This window comes from Tursiops truncatus, chromosome 13, assembly GCF_011762595.2.
Source record: "Tursiops truncatus isolate mTurTru1 chromosome 13, mTurTru1.mat.Y, whole genome shotgun sequence".
NCBI classification, from domain to species: domain Eukaryota; kingdom Metazoa; phylum Chordata; class Mammalia; order Artiodactyla; family Delphinidae; genus Tursiops; species Tursiops truncatus.
The window spans coordinates 192,755-213,244 of NC_047046.1; the positions used below are offsets into that span (position 1 = coordinate 192,755).

The window sequence follows — 20,490 nt, forward strand, 5'->3', positions numbered from 1 at the left end:
GTGTGTAGCAAAGTGAGTCCTATGCTACCTTTGTGGTAAGTTGCTAACCGTTCACAGGGTGTCGCACAGCCTCTGGGATGCGTGTAGTGCATCAGGTTCCCAGGCTGCTGGCCACCTCATGTGCATCCTGCTTGACTGGAGTGATTTCACTGCCTCAGTGGAGCACGCTGATGTTCTATGCACGTCCAGATAGTCTGGATCTCTTCAGACTATACTATGACAGCCCTGGGATAAAACTGTGAATGTGTAATGCTGTCTGCTCCATGGTAATGCAAACATTTTCTGATCCTTTTTCCTGAGCAGGATAAAAAGAGTGCTCTTGTCAAATCAAAGCCTGCATGCCATGTACCCAAGGGCACGTAAATCTGCTATAGAAACAAAGCCATGTGTGCAAGTTGGACCACGACTTGGCTATGGTCTAGCTTAGTGTTTAGCCTATAGCCATTCTCTAGGATACATCGGGCTTCTACCCGGGCTATGCTACCGAACCAAACAGGGACATGATAGGGACAACCCCCCAGGCACCCTTCAGGTCTTTAAGAACAGCACTAATCTCTGCCACCCTCTCTCTCAGCCCCTACCTGGAAGGCAGTAGTGTTTTTTTTAAAAAAAATAATAAATTTATTTATTTTGGCTGAGTTAGGTCTTCGTTGCTGCACGTGGGCTTTCTCTAGTTGCTGTGAGTGGGGGCTACTCTTCGTTGCGGTACACGGGCTTCTCATTGTGGTGGCTTATCTTGTTGTGGAGCACGGGCTCTAGGCACGTGGGCTTCAGTAGTTGTGGCACGCGTGCTCAGTACTTGTGGCTTGCAGACTCTATAGCACAGGCTCAGTAGTTGTGGCTCGCGGGCTTTACAGCGCAGGCTCAGTAGTTGTGGAGCATGGGTTTAGTTGCTATACGGCATGTGGGATCTTCCTGGACCAGGGCTCAAACCCGTATCCCCTGCGTCGGCAGGAGGATTCTTAACCACTGCACCACCAGGGAAGTCCCAGTATTGTTTTTATTTACTATCTTATCTGGGGAGTAAGTTTCAGAGCCATCCATCTGGCCTTCCCCACCATGGTGGCCCTTAACCAAAGTCCAGGGATCCAATGCAAGGGTTACTCTAATTGCCAAGAATGTCCACCCCGTCCAACAGCACAGAGCCTCTCTCACCATGGCTGATTTGGCCACTACAGAGTGTCTAAAATAAGAGACCAAGACTGAGCCCCAGTACAGCACCATTCCTTGGGGAGACCAACTGGCACTTGACTATGTTGACCCTCAAAAGGCTGGTGTGTTTCTCATAGGAGAGACACATCTTCCAGGTATGTGGTTTCTTTCCTGCCCACAGGGCCTCAGCCAGCACCACTATCCAGAGGCTTATGAAATGTCTGATTAGCCAGTATGGGATCCCACATACGCTGCATCAGACCAGAGGACCCACTTTGCAGCCAAAGGGTGTGCAAGACTATGCCCAGCACAAAAGGACCCACTGGGTGCACCTGTAGCTGCTTGTGCAAGAGAGCTTTGGAACAGCCTAGTGAAAGCACAGCTGAAGCCCCAGCTCAGAAGCAATATTCTGTCAGGACAGGGTGCCACCATTCAAAGTGCAGCCTATGAACTGGACAAAAGCCCTTTATACGGTGCTGTGTTCTCAAAGTAGAAGAACCCATGGGTCTGGGTGCTGAAGTGAGGGTAGGCCTCACCTACCACCGCTACCAACGACCCTCCAGGGGCCTTTGTGCTTCCAGTACCGTCCACTCCGGGCTCTGCAGAGTTAGAGGTCTTGAACCCCAAAAGGGACACACTTTTCACAGGGACAGAGCATCTTCCACTTAATTATAAGAAGCCCATGACCGACCTGGGGACTGTGTGCCTGTACCCAGGGACCATCAGGTGAGTGAAGCCGTGGTCTCTGCAGGGGTGTGTGACACACCATGGGGAGAACAGGCTGCTGCTACAGCTGGGCCAAGAGGAGTCTGAGTGGACTCGGGTGACCCACCGAGGGGCTTCTTGGGGCTTCCTTGCCCACTTGTGAAGGTACCTGGAGAAACTCAGCAGCTGGGATATGAGAAGGGCACGGTGACCAGGCCTCAGATGCCCCTCAGATTCTCGAGGACCTGGCTCATGCTGACGCCAGCATGGGTTGTAGCTGTGTGAGAATCTGGAATGGGTAACAGATGAGAGGAAACAACTGCAACAGGAGAGCTGTAGTTTGTCCTGATCTCCCTTTTGTTCGTCCCTCTTTAGACACGCCCAGCACTGGGAAGGGATGCTCTGTGCAGTCGTGGAGATGCACCACCCAGGTCCCTCTTCAGGGAACGACCTTCTGCTCAGCGGCAGGGACGCCTCCTCCCTCGCCAGTGCGTCCAGAGTTGGCCTCAGGGGGAAAAGAGCCGCTTCATCTGAGGTCACTCCCTTCCCAGGGCAGCCTGCCTCTGCTGACTGACCACTCAGGGCTGTAAGGGCCTGAGCATCCTGGCCAAATGTGAGATGCTCTTACAAGTGATGCTTGCTTCAGCACCCCCACTGGCCTGGCCAAGGTCTCCACAACCTGCAGTGCAGTGTCACTTCTTCCTCTGGCCAATCCTTTCCTTTTTATTCTCCCATCACTTCATGTTGATCCTCAATAAACATCTTGCACCCCAAACTTCATCTCAGTATCTGCTTCCAGAAGCCCAAACTTACAACACGGCCTGGCCTCGCTGTTAGTTGGGTTGTAACAAACACAACTTGAACCAGCTGAAGCAAACATGGGGATTTATTAGAAGGATGTTTGGGATATCTCACAGGACAATCCAACAACCAAGGCAGGAAAAAGGGCAGAGATGAACCCGGACATCAAGACAAGAACCAGATCCTGGGGCGCAGCCAGGGTGCTCATGACTTTGCTTCCATGGTGGCTTCACTCTTCTCTCTCATTGCAGACTACACTTCCCCATGTGGTAGAAAACACAGCCACTGACACCACCCACATTTATGTACTAAAGCTTCAGTTGCTAAAATTATACAGACAAACAAGATAGTCCCAGCTTTCCAGAAGCTTTCTAATGGAAAAGATAAAACATGCAATGATAATATCACCAGTGACAAATACATGTACACATTCACATATGCTGAATAGGCATTAACAAGTAACAAGGGCATTTCACTGGCAGTAGATTTGCAAAAAGCATACGATGAGATTGTAGAAATCTCAAGGAACTGTGAGTAGTTCAAGAAAGCCAAAAAACTACTGTGTAAGAGGAAAGATAAAGTATTCAGAAATGATGGGTAAAAGTCCTCATGTACCACAGGATATTACACCTTCAGTCCACAATTAGCCACACGACACTTCAGCACAGGAGTATATAATCAGAATTGCATCTTAAAATAACTACTATGTATAAGTGTGGAAAATGGACTAAAAAAGGATGAAAGTAAAGGGGCAAAAAATATGCATACAGCTGCAAGGGTCATGGTTGAGTTAGTTTATCAGCATGTAGGCCAGGACTAGGTGCTCAACATCTGAAAGCTTGTTGGTACCATGTTTGTAGACTAACAAACTCATTGAAATTGACATCCTGGGCACATACTGCTGGAATAAATGACCAAATGACTGAGGTCTCAAGTGTAGAATCCAAATGTCTATGAATGTATATTCTGCTATGTAATACAGGTATTGGTAGATAAATCTGGTATTCTTTAGGTTCATTTTATTTCGGGGCTCTACAAGTGCTGTTCTTGAAACCAAAATATCAGGAACACATGGACCCATACAGATAACTGTCAGAAGATATCAAAGCCCACAAAGAAAGGCTGAACACAAGGCAGTCCTGAGACAGGTCTCAAAATTCACAGACGGGACCTCCAGAAGATCCACTACTTAGTAAAAGGGATACAAGAGAAATTGTGCTCTGCAGGATCGTCCCCAGGCCAGTGGAGGGAACTGGGTGGTGAAAGAGGAAAGGAAAGGAGATGCTCCCCCTCATGTATTCAATCTCACTGTAATTTATTGTGCTTCACGAAACTGCAAGTAAATCCAGTCTAACTTTAAAAGTGACTTTCCTCTTGATGTGGAGTTTGTGGTAGGACTCAATGACAGGAAATGTGGAGACACATTTTTTTGTGGTTTACCAAGGTAATTTTAAAACACGACACTAAGAATCTCCAATTTCAGAATCAGAGCCCTCTTGTGACCCTTCAGAAGAGAGAGCTCCCAGTGAATTCTACACAACACACCTGGGTCTCCACCTCAGGTACTTTGATAAACAAAACCTCTGCTGCCAACATCAGCCCTCCTGATGACTAACAACAGACCCTTAGAAAACACATTTGCTCTTGGGATTCAATCAAGAGGTTAGTGCTGAAGTTCCATCAACTCATAAAGGAAGTTCTAAGCTTAAGTACTTAGTAGTTAACAGAATAATCTAGAATAGGAGTGAGCAAAATTAGAAAGTTTTTAGACAACAGACTCCTGGGCTCAATCCAAGACCTAACAAATCAACCTCTAGGCTGAGGAAAGAGACCCAGGATAGATGGAAAGGAAAAAATGGAAAAAAACCACAAAGTAAGACACCACAGTGTAACTACTTGTTCCCCCACCTGGTAAAATGACCTTCAGGTATTAGGGAGAAAAGTAGGAAGTCCATAAATTTGAGTATGAATAAAAATTTGGGAAATGGGACTTCTAAAAATTACCATGTGGAAAAAAAGGATAATCTGGCTGTTGAAATTCTGGAACAATGGGTCACAAAATTATTATCATTTATTAAAAGTCCCAATTTTCCAACCATGATGTAAAATTGGTAATTAGAGGGAAAAATACTGCTAGAATCAAAGGTACCATACACCACACTGATAAAACAACTTATGCATGAGAGAAGGCCTGATTTTTACAAGTTTGGAAACAAGGCCAATCCTGGACTTTTCTGAATTTCACCATCACACAAAAAATACAGTTGACTTTGTCAAGCAACATTATAGAGAGATTACTACAAAATTCTAAATAAGCTCAGGAATAGTTCATGCATTTTCAAAAGGAACCACACTTATAGCAATGGTAACTTTCCCGTGTGCATGATGTAACAGGTGAAAGGCCAGTGAAACACAAATATTTCAAATGATGAAATAATAAAAAACCTTTTTCCTAATACTTGTCCACTAATCACAGAAATCTGCAGGAAGGCAAAATAGGCTTCCTTGAATACGTCAAAAATATACTTCTCACCACAAAATTCTCAAATAACTGGTTTCTGCATCTAATTCTTTTACAAGATATTTTACAGAACACAAAAAACATAATAGCAGCACACAGTATCCATGCTATTTCATCACAGTAAGTTAAAATACAAGTTGTACTTGGGTGACATGGCACTTACGATACCAGGGGGCACCGCACTCTGTGAGGAGAGGGTCCCACCGTTTAGGGTGAGCTCAGAGTCCACACACCTCCTCTCCTCTGCTCACGAGTCACTTGTGCTGTTCTGCGGTTCTGCCCTTGAATACTTGTTAACCAGGTTTTTGTATAAACTGCTTCTCAGACTCTGGGGATGCAAAAGACTTTATATAATGTTGGCTTTTGTTACTAAATAGAAAGGTCAGTAACAACAATAGACCCTTTTATAAACCAACAAATCATAAGGAAAAGGAAATGTGGTGATACTACCCATGCTACTTACTGAAAAACAAGACATGTATGAGTTACTATTTTTATAGTAACATTAAAACAGAAAAACCAGTGGTATGTGGTGTGTCTTAAAAGACATCAGAGGCACTACAAGGCATGTGCATCTCATGCTCCCAATTACATTACCATACACAATTCCTAAATACAAAACACATTATGTGACACAGGAAAATAAGCCACAATTACATACCACTGAGAAATTTCTCATTTAGATATTCCAGTGACTCAATTTAGTCACATATTTTTAAAAACATACTTCTGCCTAAATATCATTTAGAATTGGGTATTTTTGGTACCCATGTCTATAAAGAATGCATGGCTTTCCATTATAGCATTATTTCTAGGGGCACATATTCCTAATGTTTTTAAGTTGTTAGGTTTACCCACAGAATACAATATGGTGGGGTTACTTGCTGAAGATTGTCCCATATTTAGTATTTTCATCGATTTTCATTCCTGAGGGCATCTTTTTGTGTACAATGAGCTTCATTTCTTGATGAAAATATTACCTCACTTGCTGTGTTCATGAAGTTTTCCTTAACTCACTGGACTAGGATTCATTCCCAGTGGGGATGTTTCTGACAGCTAATGAGATCTGATCTCTGGAAGCCTTCCTGATATTCACAGCATTCTTCTTTGCTGTTAGTTCTCTGCTGTGTAAGGTTTGAGTATGGTTTGAAAGGTTTTTAAAATCCACTGCATTTCATAGGGTCATTCTCCTCTATGCATTTTAACATGTAATAATAAACACGTTAATCTGCTGAACCTCACTTAGAGTCCTTTCCCTAAACGGGGACTCAGACATGTAACATGATGCGACTATTACCTGGAAGATTTACCATAACTGCATCCTCTTAAGTACAATGCAGTTAAGATCTCTGTCAAAAACTAGTGTTAATGCCATTCCTAGGACTTCTTTACTGTATGAGTTCTCCGATGATTAATGAGCTGTGACTTTTGAGAGAAGGCTTTCCCACATTCACTACATTGATAAGGTTTCTCTCCGGTATGAATTCTCTGATGATTAACAAGCTGTGACTTCTGAGAGAAGGCCTTCCTACATTCACTGCAACCATAAGGTTTCTCTCCTGTGTGGGTTCTCTGATGTGGTATGAGGTGCGACTTCCGAGAGAAGGCTTTGCCACAGTCGCTGCATTCAAAGGGCTTCTCTCCTGTATGTGTCCTCTGATGATTGATGAGACTTGACTTCTCCCTGAAGGCTTTCCTACATTCACTGCACTCATAAGGTTTTTCTCCTGTATGAGTTCTCTGATGTCTAATTAGTTCTGATTTCTCAAAGAAAGCTTTCTGACAAAGACTGCATCCATAAGGTTTCTCTCCCGTGTGAATTCTCTGGTGAGTGTTGAGCTGTGACTTCTGGGAGAAGGCTTTTTCACAATCCCTGCATTCATAAGGTTTTTCTCCTGTGTGTGTTCTCTGATGAGTTGCCAGACTTGACTTCTCGCCAAAGGCTCTCCCACACTCACTGCATTCATAGGGTTTCTCTCCTGTGTGAGTCCTCTGATGTGAAATGAGATGTGACTTCTGACAAAAGGCTTTCCCACACTCACTGCACACATAGGGTTTCTCTCCTGTATGAATTCTCTGATGATTAGTGAGGCTTAATTTTTCACTGAAAGCCTTCCCACATTCACTGCATTCGTAGGGTTTTTCACCTGTGTGAGTTCTCTGATGTCTGACAAGCTGGGATTTCCTACTGAAGGCCTTCCCACATTTAGTGCATACAAAGGGTTTCTCTCCGGTGTGTGTCATCTGATGTGATAAGAGGTGTGACTTCTGGGAGAAGGCTTTCCCACACTGGACACACCCATGAGGCTTCTCTCCTGTATGTGTTCTCTGATGGTTAATGAGACTGGACCTCTCTCTGAAGGCTTTCTGACACTCACTGCATTCATAGGGTTTCTCTCCAGTATGAATTGTCTGATGTCTAATGAGCTCTGATTTCTCAAAGAAGGCTTTTCTACAATTGCTACATCCATAGGGTTTTGTTCCTGTGTGGGTCCTGTGATGTGTGACGAGCTGTGATTTCCTGCTGAAGGCTTTCCCACATTCTCTGCATTCAAAAGGTTTCTCTCCTGTGTGAGTCCTCTGATGATTGATGAGATTTGACTTTTCACTAAAGGCTCTTCCACATTCAGTGCATCCATAGGGCTTCTCTCCTGTGTGTGTCCTCCAGTGTGATATGAGGTGTGACTTCCGGGAGAAGCCTTTCCCACACTCACCACATTCATACGGTTTCTCTCCTGTATGTGTCCTCTGATGGGATGTCAGCTGTGACTTCTGGGAGAAGGCTTTCCCACACTGGCTGCAACTGTAAGGTTTCTCTCCTGTGTGCGTTCTGTGATGTGTAATGAACTGTGACTTCTGGGGAAAGGTTCTGCCACATTTACCACAGCCATAGGCTATTTCTCTTACGTGCCTGCTCTGATGTTTAATGAGACTTGATTTCTTACTGAAGCGTTTCCTACATTCACTGCATTCATAGAGCTTCTCCCCTAAATGGGTTCTGTGATATATGATAATCTGTGACTTCTTACAGCTAGCTTTATCATACTTATCACATTCATAGTATTTTAACCAAGTATCAGTTTCCTCAGTCTTGGTATGGAGAAACAATTTATCAAATACATTTAAGTCAGCTGGTTCTGTTTTTCCATAATCTGCTTTTGGAATAAGTAAATCTATATGATGTTTTAAAATTAATCCACCTATATCACCTTCACTGTTTGATTTCCTTAAAGGAACAAAGTTCATGCTCAGATTGAAATTTTTTCCAAGTGCATCACATTCTTGATCTTGTTTCATATTTTTAAGCTTCTCTTGGTTATCCTTGTGCCAAGTGATGTGACCATTTACTTGCAAGACTTGTTCTAGGAAAAAAAAAACCCTGTGAACCCTTCTATAGTTGTGCTTACTGAATAAAACCTAGAAATGCTATCTGAGGGAATGAATGCCTTTTAAAGCTTAGTTTCCCAGTCTGAATACAATGTCTATCCTCTAGGTACTGAAAAAAATTTAAATGCTGTAAACAAGAACAGAAAGCAGACAGTAGATTGAATGGAGTCAACCACCAACTTGGGGGGAAGGAGGAAACAGATGAACAGGCCACATGGGCTCACTCCGTGGGTCCTCAGCCTCACCTACTCCCTCAGCTACACTCAGAGGACACTGCAGCTCAGGCTGACTGTGGGGCCCGCCCCAGGTGCCCACATCTCTCCACCAAGACCTTCCATGGGCTGCAAGTGCACGTCTGGGCCGTGTGCAGGCATGCTAAACACTCTGGAGCCCTAATGTTCCCTGCAGCAGTGCTCAGTCACTGAGAGACAGGAGGGTTACGGTGATACCAGCTTCCTGGTCCCTCAGAGGGTTCCCAGCAGCACACCCTTTGTGCATTCCTCCCCCGCCCCATCTCACTTCCCCTTCTCCCACTAACACTGTGGGGTCACAGCCCCACTAAGTTCTTGCACTCAGGTAAGTATCTCAGGGTCTGTTTTTGAGGGACCTTGAAGTAAGTCAATATCACAGCAGGGAAAGAGGAGGGAGGTACAGCTGTTCAGAGTACTGCTGGATGCTTGGTGGTGCCACATAAGACAACTTGCAAAAGGAGATGAGAACCTGGATCTATCTAGCAATTTGGGAAGTTCAAGATTAGGCACAGTTTTAAGTGGGAATAGAGAAGTCTTTAAAAAGATATTTTCCAAAGGGCAAAAAACTTAAATAATAAGAAAACATGTTAGGAAGAGATAATTCCAGGTACTCCATGGTGTCTAAGCCACAGAAAAAGCACACCGGAACCTAATTTAAAAAGGGAAGATGGGACTTCCCTGGTGGCACAGTGGTTAAGAATCTGCCTGCCAGTGCACAGGACACGGGTTTGAGCCCTGGTCTGGGAAGATCCCACATGCCATGGGATCAACTAAGCAACTAAGTCTGTGTGCCACAACTCCTGAGCCTTCGAGCCACAACTACTGAGCCCACATGTCACAACTACTGAAGCCTGCACACCTAGAGCCCGTGCTCCGTAACAAGAGAAGCCACCACAATGAGAAGCCTGCGCACTGCAACAAAGAGAAGCCCTCGCTCTCCACAACTAGAGAAAGCCCACGTGCAGCAATGAAGACCCAACGCAGCCAAAGATAAACAAATAAATAAATTTGTTAAAAAATATTTAAAAATAAAAAAAATGATTGTGCTACATTCCTTTAAAAAAAAAAGGGGAAGAAATGGACCAATGGTTTGGGAGGAACGAAAATCCATTTTCTGACATAATGAGACTGAACAGAGAGTGCTTCATGCCAGAGATGCCCAAAGTGAGGGAAAATAAAGCCCCGATGGACAAGCACAGGTGTCTCTGATCACAGAAGGAGGGAGGACAGAAGAAGCTTAACCACATCAGGGGACAGAACACCTAACGAGAAGTCAAAGTCCCAGATGTGACAGACAGGGAATAAATATCATGGTCCAGACCAGCTGGAAATATTTCACTTCAAGCTATGAGCAAAGAAGCCACATGTAAATGTGCTTTACCTGAGTAGCTCACATCAACTGTTCTGAATCGCCATCAAAGGTTGGAGATTTTGAGACGAGCTCTCTAAGGCACATTTCAAAGATACCGACCCGTACCCAGCTGAGACTGAACTTCCACCTTCTCCCCTCGGTCTGGTCCTCAAACACTCACCTGAAGAGTCTGAACCTGGAATTTCTCCATCTCCTGTCCACGGCTCTTCTCCGTGCTCCAACTTGAGGATGACACCAGGTTTCATAACTTCATACCCTGTTCAGGGGAAATCACAAAGTCCTTGGCCCCCACTGCTTGACCTCTGGGGCCTCTGAAGAATGAGCAAGGTTTGGCATTAGTTGACCCAGTGAAGCCACCCATCTGAATACCAACAGAGTAAGTAATTGTCAGAGGAAAGGTAATGGTCTTCCCAGTGGCTAATAAGGTCTAAGAATCTTTGACTTCTATAATTCAAGTCCAAAACCATACACCGTTCAGAGACTCTGTAGCCGGTCTGCCTGGGTTCAAATCCGGGCTCTTTCATTTACTAGCTGTCAGTCCTTGCAAAAGTTACTTAACCTTCTTTGCCTCAATTTCCTCATTAGAATAAAAGAAAGAAAACAAGGAAAGTAACACACCTGCCACATAGGATTGCTCTTATGATTAAGTGAGCTAATATATGCACGATATGTGAAATACAGTTAATTACATGCTTCAGGAGCTACCACTACCAGTTACTATTAGCTTCAGAGGCTGCACAATGAAATTAAGACTTCATTATTGGAAGGTGAGATCCAAATACTTTCCCTGGAGTCACAGTCCAAGAATTTTGATCTCCTAAATTTAGGTCCAAAATCATTAAAAAATTTGGAAGTCCCAGAGCTCTCAGCAACTAAAAAAGAACAAGCAGGTACTAGACACAATATGAGGTCCTCTGGGCAAGTTTCCTTTTTTTTTTTTTTTTTTTTTTTCCATTTTTTGGCCACACTCACGGCTTGCATGATCTTAGTTCCCCAAAGAGGGATCAAACTTTTGCCCCCTGCAGTCAAAGCACAGAGTCCTAACTGCTGGACTGCCAGGGAATTCCTAGGCAGCTTCTCTTACCTAGTGACACGAGGCTGCTATAGTTCTCCAACATGACATCCTTGTATAAGTCCTTCTGACAGGGGGCCAGTAGTTGCCATTCCTTCTGGGTGAAGTCCACAGATAAATCTTCAAATGAGAACGACCCCTGTAAGAGCACAATCCCAGTGAATCAGAAGCAGGTATCACTAGGTGATGTGGGAAAGAAGTACCAGAGCTTGAGCACATCATTCTCACCAAGGCAAGTTACAGAATGTCTACTGGGTCCTTACTTTTGCACTCTTATTTTGTGAGATAAAATGCCATTATGCATTCTTTCATCCTTCCACTTACATGAGAACTGAAATACACGACTTTAAATCTTCCAAACCACCAACAAAATATTTACTGAACCTCAAATCTGGCACCAGAAGAGATGGCAGTGAAAGACAGATAATAAAATAGTATCCTAAGAAACTGCTCAGTTCGTAGACAGCTGCAAACATGTACACCTAAAAATAAAAGAAACTGCTTTAAGAGCTGAGACAGAAAGACAGGGAGGACATGACATGGGTCAGGAGCAGGGAGCATGGCACTCCACCTGTGGTCACATCAGCCTCTATTGAAGAGGTGAAGCTTGAAACGAGTTTTAGGAAATTAGTAGTGCTTTCTACAGAAAAGGGGATGCAAAAGCATTCTGAGAGACAGCAACTCCAATATGGGGCCCCGCACTGCTGGGGCTGAGGTGATACAAACAGTTCAGTCAGACAAGGTCACAGGGCGTGGGGTAGTGACTGGACTGCAGGCCACAGTGGAGGCAGGGCAGACGTGGTGACCACACCACCTTCTTGCTGCCGACAGTTAGCCACTAGAGCTTTTACAGGATGGAAGTGATACAACCAAATTTAACTTTTAGAAAGGTATCTGGATTTTAGATCAAGATGGAGTTCTGTCCCAAAGTCTCCTAAGACGACAAGAAAGCACAAACACTCTTTTAAAAATCCAGAATACCATCAGAAAATAAGAAACAGCACACCACAGACTTTGAGAGTAGCAAGGGAATCTGAAAGACAGTCCATAGAAAGTATCCATTTTGAGCAACCAAGAGAGAAAAACTTGAGAATGGACAGAGCTCAGGTCACTGCAAGACAAAGCAAATGCATGTCATGGGAGTCCCAGAAAGAGAAAAGAAAGAGCATGGTGAAAAAAAAAGTTTCAAGAAATGGGCTAAATGAGGCTAAATCCTCCCCCAAATTTGGCAAAAGATATAAGCCTGCAAATCCAACAAGCTCAGTGAACCCCCCAACTGGATAAACAAAGAAATCCATGACCAACCACATCACAACCAAACTGCTACAAGATGAAGACAAAAATCACATCACTTATAGGGAACAGTGATTCAAATGACTGCAAATGTCTTATTAAATAGCAAAGAGGCCAGAAGGAAGTGCTGAAAGGAAAGACCTGCTAAGCCACAATTCTGTAGCCAGCTTAAATATTCATCAGGAATAGTACGACAGGGACTTCCCTGGTGGTGCAGGGGTTAAGAATCCACCAGCCAATGCAAGGGATGTGGGTTCAATCCCTGGTCCAGGAAGATCCCACATGCCGTGTAGCAACTAAGCCCATGCGCCACAACTACTGAGCCTGAGCTCTAGAGCCTGCAAGCCACAACTACTGAGCCTGTGTGCCACAAATACTGAGCCCGTGTGCCTCAACTACTGAAGCCCGAGCACCTAGAGCCCGTGCTCCACAACAAGAGAAGCTACCGCAATGAGAAGCCTGCGCTCCACAATGAAGAGAAGCCCCCGCTTACCACAACTAGAGAAAGCCTGTGTGCAGCAACGAAGACCCAATGCAGCCAAAAATAAATAACTAAAGTAAAATAAATAAATTTCTATTAAGAAAAAGGAATAGTGTGATAATACTTTCTTATGAAGAAAAACTAAGAGAATTCAAGGGTAGCAGACTTGCTCTAAAAGATTTACTAATGGAAAATCTTCAGATGGACATGATACCAGAAGGCAACTTAAAAAAATCGAGAATGAAGAAAGAACAGAAATGGCAAATATATGAGCAAATAAAATACACTATTCTCCTTTTCAGTTCTTTAAATATGTTTCATAGTTGACAGCAAAAATCGTAATGTTTTCTGATGGAGTTTTCAGTGTATGCAGGTGTAACTGTGTAACACAGTCACGATATAAAGGAAAGAGGGTGAGGGGCCTAGACAGTGGTGAGGTTTCTACATTCCTATTGAAGTGGCAAAATAAAATTTAAAACTTTGCACTTCAACCAACGTAATTGAAAAATGAAATGACAAGCCACAGACTGAAAAAAATTATTTGTAAATCCTATTTCTGATAAAGAACTTGACTCAAGAGCTTATTTTAAAAACTCAATAATAAAAGATAAGTAACCCAATTAAAAAACAGGCAGAATATTTGAATACATTTTAATACAGAAGATATAGAAATGGCTAATATGCACATGAAATGATGACCAACATCATTACTTATTAAGGAAATGCATATTAAAACCACAATGAGACACCAGTTCATGTTCACTAGAATGACTATAATCAAAAAGACACAATAACAAGTGTTCAAAAAGTTGTGGAGAAACTGGAACTTCATACTGGGAGAAATATAAAATGTTCAGACACTGGAACTGTGGCAACTTCTTTAGAAGTTAAATATAATTTTACCATACAACCCAGCAATTACACTCTTAGGTATGTACCCAAGACAAATAGATACATGCTCATACAAAAACTTGTACATGATCCCAGAGGAGAAGAGAGAGAGGACCTGAGAAAATATTTGAAAAGATAACAGCTGAAAATGTCCCTAACCTGGGAAAAGAAAGTCACCTAAACCAAGAAGTGCAGAGAGTCCCATACAGGATTAACCCAAAAAGGGACACACCAAGACACACTGTAATCAAACTGACAAAAAAATAAAGATGAAGAGAGAATATTAAAAGCATTAAGGGAAAAGCAACAAATAACATACAAGGGAACTCCCATAAGACTATGAGATGATTTTTCAGCAGGCCAGATTTTTCAGCAGGTCATATATGGCATGATATATTTAAAGTGATGAAAGGGAAAAACCTACAAACAAGAATACTCTACCCAGCAACACTCTTGTTCAGATTTGATGGAGAAATCAAAAGCTTCACAAACAAAAGCTAAAAGAATTCAGCCCCACCAAACCAGCTTTACAACAAATGTAAAAGGAACATTTTTAGGTGAAAAAGAAATGGTTACAACTAGAAGCAAGAAAATTGTCAAACAAAAAAGCTCACCAGTAAAGGCAAACACACAGTAAAGGGAGGAAATCATCTACACACAAAGCTAGTAGGAAGGTTAAAATACAAAAGTAGTAAAATCATTTATATCCACAACAAGCAGTTAAGGGATACATAAAACAATTAGATGTAAAATATGATATCAACAACAGTAATCGTGAGGGGAGGAGAATACAAATGCAGGGTGGTTTTCTTTTTTGTGGTACACGGGCCTCTCACTGTTGTGGCCTCTCCCGTTGTGGAGCACAGGCTCCGGACACGCAGGCTCGGCGGCCATGGCTCACAGGACCAGCCACTCCATGGCATGTGGGATCCTCCCGGACCGGGGCACGAACCCGTGTCCCCTGCATTGGCAGGTGGACTCTCAACCACTGTGCCACCAGGGAAGCCCCCAAATGCAGGGTTTTTAAAATGCATTGGAAATTAAAAGATCAGCAACTTAAAACAATCCCATATATATACAGTCTGATATACAAAAACCTCATGGTAACTGCAAACCAAAAAATCTATAATAGATACACACACAAAAAAGAAAAAGGAATCCAAGCATAACACTAAAGACAGTCATCAAATCACAGGAGACGAGAACAAAAGAAGGGGAAAAAAAGACCTACAAAAACAAATCCAAAATAATTAACAAAATGGCAATAAGAGCAAACATATTGATAACTACCTTAAGTGTAAATGGACTAAATGCTCCAATCAAAAGGCACAGAGTGGCTGAATGGATAAAAAAACAAGACCCATATACATACTGTCTACAAGAGACCCACTTCAGATCTAGGGACACACACAGACTGAAATCAAAAGAAAGCCAGAGTAGTAATACTTATATCAGACAAAATAGACTTTAAAATAAAGACTGTTATAAGAGACAAAAAAGGACACTACATCATGATCAAGGGACCAATCCATAAAGAAGATATAACAATTGTAAATACATATGCACCTAACGTAGGAGCACCTCAATATATAATGCAAATATTAACAGACATAAAAGGAGAAATTGACAGTAACACAACAATAGTAGGGGACTTTAACAGCCCACTTACATCGATGGACAGATCATCTAGACTAAAAAAATCAATAAGGAAACACTGGCCCTAAAGAACACATTAGACCAAATGGATTTAATTGATATATACAGAGCATTCTGTTCAAAAGCAGCAGAATATACAATCTTTTCAAAAGCACATGGAACATTTTCCAGACTACATGCTAGACCACAAAACAAGCTGGGTAAATTTAAGAAAACTGAAGTCATATCAAGCATCTTTTCCAACCACAATGTTGTTGAGACTAGAAATCAACTACAAGAAAAAAACGGCAAAAAAACACAAGCACATAGAGGCTAAACAACATGCCACTAAACAATCAACGGATTACTGAACAATTCAAAGAGGAAATGAAAAAATACATAAAGACAAATGAAAATAAAAACACGACAACCCAAAATCTGTGGGATGCAGCAAAAGCAGTTCTAAGAGGAAAGTTTATAATTATACAAGCTTACTTCAGGAAACAAGAAAAATCTCTAATAAACAACCCAATCTTACACCTGAAGTAACCAGAGGAAGAAAAACAAAACCCAAAGTTAGTAGAAGGGAAGAAATCATACAGATTAGAGCAGAAATAAAACAGAGACTAAAAAAAAATAGAAAAGATCAACGAAACTAAAAATTGGTTCTTTGAAAAGATAAAATTACTCATCAGGAAAAAACGAGAGAGAGCCCAAATCAATAAAATGAGAAATGGAAAAGAAGTTACAACCAACACCATAGAAATACAAAGGATCATAAGAGACTACTACATGCCACTATATACCAATAAAATGGACAACATAGAAGAAATGGACAAATTCTTAGAAAGGTACAATCTCCCAAGACTGAACGAGGAAGAAATAGAAAATATGAACCAACTACAAGTAATGAAATTGAATCAGTAATTTAAAAACTCTCAATAAATAAAAGTCCAGGACCAGATGGCTTCACAGGTGAGTTCTATCAAACATTTAGAGAAGAGTTAATACCCATCCTTCTGAAACTATTCCAAAAAACTTCAGAGGAAGGAACACTTCCAAACTCATTCTATGAGACCATGATCACCCAGATACCCAAACCAGACAAAGATGTCACCAGAAAAAGAGAATTACAGGCTGATATCACTGATGAACATAGACACAAAAATCCTCAACAAAATACTAGCAAACCAAATCCAACAAAACAGTAAAAGGATCATACAACATGATCAAGGGGGATTTACCCCAGGGATACAAGAATTTTTCAATATCCACAAATCAATGTGATATACCACGTTAACAAATGGAAGAATAAAAACAACATGATCATCTCAACAGACACAGAAAAAACTTTTGATAAAATTCAACATTCACTTTGATAAAAACTCTTCAAAAAGTGGGCATAGGGGGAACATACCTCAACATAATAAAGGCCATATATGACAAAAATCACAGCTAACATCATACTTCATGGTGAAAAGATGGAAGTATCCCCTCTAAGATCAGGAAAAAGACAAGGATGCCCACTCTCACCACTTTTAGTCAACATACTTTTGGAAGTCTAACCACGGCAATCAGAGAAGAAAAAGAAATAAAAGGAATCCAAACTGGAAAAGAAGTAAATCTGTCACTGTTTGTAGAAGACACGATACTATACATAGAAAGTCCTAAAGATGCCTCCAGAAAACTACTAGAACTCATCAGTGAATGCAGTAAAGTTGCAGGATACAAAATTAGTACACAGAAATCGCTTGCATTTCTATATGCTAACAACAAAATATCAGAAAGAGAAATTAAGGAAACAATCCCATTTACCATCGCATCACAAAGAATAAAATACCTAGAAATAAACCTACCTAAGGAGGTCAAAGACCTGTAATCTGAAAACTATAAGATGCTGATGAAAGAAATTGAAGGTGACATTAACAGATGGAAATATATACCGTGTTCTTGCATTGGAGAAGTCAATGTTGTTAAAATGACCATACTACCCAAGACAATCTACAGATTCAATGCAACCCCTATCAAATTAACAGTGGCATTTTTCACAGAAGTAAAACAAATTAGTATTAAAATTTGTATGGAAACACAAAAGACCCCAAATAGCCAGTAAAGAATCTTTAACAGAGCTGGACAAATCATGCTCCCTGACTTCAGACTATACTACAAAGCCACAGTAATCAAAAAAGTATGGTACTGGCACAGAAACAGACATATAGATCAATGGAACAAGATAGAAAACCCAGAAATATACCCACACACTTATGGTCAATTAATCTACAACAAAGGAGGCAAGAATATACAATGGAGAAAAGACAGTCTCTTCAATAAGTGGTGCTAAGAAAACTGGACAATTACATGTAAAGGAATGAAATTAGGTTCTCTAACCATATACAAAAATAAACTCAAAATGTATTAAAGACCTAAATGTGAGACCAGATACTATAACATTCCTAGAGGAAAACATAGGCAGAACACTCTTTGACATAAATCGCAGCAATATTTTTTTGGATCTGCCTCCTAAAGTAATGGAAATAAAAGCAAAAATAAACAAATTGGACCTAATTAAACGTAAAAGATTTTGCAGAGCAAAGGAAACCAGAAACAAAATTAAAAACAACCCACTGGGACTTCCCTGGTGGCGCAGTGGTTAAGAATCCTCCTGCCAATGCAGGGGATACGGGTTCAAGCCCTGGTCTGGGAAGATACCACATGCCACAGAGTAACTAAGCCCATGTGCCACAACTACTGAGCCTGCTCTCTACAGCCCACGAGCCACAACTACTGAGCCTGTGTGCCACAACTACTGAAGCCCACGCACCTAGAGCCAGTGCTCCACAACAAGAGAAGCCACTGCAATGAGAAGCCCATGCACTGCAATGAAGAGTAGCCCCCGCTCACTGCAACTACAGAAAGGCTGCGTGCAGCAACGAAGACCCAACACAGCCAAAAATTAATTAAAAAGAAAAAGACAACCTACAGTATGGGAGAAAATATTTGCAATCAATGTGACTGGCAAGGGCTTAATTTCCAAAATATACAAACAGCTCATACAGCTCAACATCTGAAAAAAAACAAACACCCCAATCAAAAGATGGGCAAATGACATAAATAGACATTTCTCTAAAGAAGACATACAGCTGGTCAAAAAGCACATGAAAAGATGCTCAAAAAGGCTAATTATTAGAGAAATGCAAAACAAAACTACAGTGAAGTATCACCTCACACCAGTCAGAATGGCCATCATCAGAAAGTCTGCAAAGAGTAAATGATAGAGAGGGTATGGAGAAAAGGGAACCCTCTTGCACTGTTGGTGGGAATGTAAATTGGTGCAGCCACTATGGAGAACAGTATGGAGGTTCCTCAAAAAACAGGGTTACCATACGATCCAGCAATCCCACTCCTGGGCATATATCTAGAAAAGATGAAAACTCTAATTTGAAAAGATACATGCACCTCTATGTTCATAGCAGCACTATTTACAATAGCTAAGACATGGAAGGAACCTAAATGTTCATCGACAGATGAATGGATAAAGAAGATGTGGTACATATACACACAGTGGCACACTATTCAGCCATAAAAAAGAATGAAATACTGCCATTTGCAGCAGCATGGATGGACCTAGAGATTATCATGCTGAGTGAAGTCAGTCAGACAGAGAAGGACAAATATATGATATCACTTATATGTGAATCTAAAAAAAGTAATACAAGTGAACTTATTTATAAAACAGAAATAGACTCACCAACATAGAAAACTTATGGTTACCAAAGGGGAAAGGAGGGGAGGAATAAGTTCAGAGTTTGAGATTAACAGATACACACTACTATATATAAAATGGATAACTAACAAGAATCTACTGTATTGCACAGGGAAATATACTCAATATCCTGTAATAACCTATAATGAAAAAGATTCTGAAAAAGAATATATATACACAAATACGTATAAATGAATTACTTTGCTGTAACCTGAAAGACGACATTGTAAATCAACTATACTTCAATTAAAAAAAAACCAACAAAATGTGTAAATATTCCAAATCCATCAAGTGGTGAATGGATAAATAAAAAGTGGTATATCCTTACAATGGGATACTATTCAACAACAAAAAGAATGAATTCCTGACATATGCTAAAGCATAGATGGACCTCAAAAGTACTATGCTTATTGAAAGAGGCTAGACACAGAACGATTACACATTTATATAAATCCATTATATGATATGCCCAAAAGGAAAACCTATATAGAAAGTAAGCAAATTAGTGGCTGCCTCAGGCTGGTGATGGGAAGAGGAACTGACGCAAATGTCACAAAGATCCTCTTGGGGTGATGGAACCCTTCTAAAACTGGATTGTGATGATGGTTACACAACATAAAGTTACTAAAAAAAAACAAAATCACTGAATTGTACACTTAAAATAGGTGGATCCTACTGACATCATAGTACAATAAAGCCGTTAAAAAGATAATATAATATTAATAAATTTATGCCAACATATTTGACAACTTAGATGAAACAGATATATTTCTTGAAAAATAATCTACTCAGAAGTGACACAAGAGGGCTTCCCTGGTGGCACAGTGGTTGAGAGTCCGCCTGCCGATGCAGGGGACGCGGGTTCGTGCCCCAGTCGGGGAGGATCCCACATGCCACGGAGCGGCTGGGCCCGTGAGCTGTGACCGTTGGGCCTGCGCATCTGGGGCCTGTGCTCCGCAGCGGGAAGGGCCACAACAGTGAGAGGCCTGCGTACCGCAAAAAAAAAAAAAAAAAAAAAAGTGACACAAGAAAAAAGGTCTGAATTAGTCTGTAACTGTTAAAGGAATTAACCCTCACATTTTAAAACCTTCCTTCAAAGAAAACTCAACGTCTAGATAGCTTCAAAGGTGAATTCTTCCCAACATTTAAGGAACAAATAAAATGAT

The 20,490-nt window shown here is 41.4% G+C and overlaps 1 protein-coding gene across 8 annotated transcripts in view; it reads right to left on the bottom strand.

Annotated features, from left to right (window-relative positions):
• ZNF84 (zinc finger protein 84) overlaps positions 1-20,490 on the bottom strand; it is a 34,073-nt gene that overhangs the window by 3,583 nt on the left and 10,000 nt on the right. For 4 of the 8 annotated variants that reach the window (XM_019942604.3, XM_019942591.3, XM_073790862.1 and 1 more), the window contains 3 exons: positions 11,274-11,400; positions 10,350-10,445; positions 2,726-8,541 (listed from right to left, as the gene is read on the bottom strand). In XM_019942604.3, coding sequence (XP_019798163.1) covers positions 6,557-8,541; positions 10,350-10,445; positions 11,274-11,400 — 2,208 coding nt within the window. In that variant the 3' untranslated portion in view covers positions 2,726-6,556. Of the gene's footprint in view, positions 1-2,026; positions 2,147-2,725; positions 8,542-10,349; positions 10,501-11,273; positions 11,407-20,490 lie in introns of those variants that run through there. The other 4 variants (XM_073790863.1, XM_073790864.1, XM_019942612.3 and 1 more) reach the window with 4 other exon arrangements.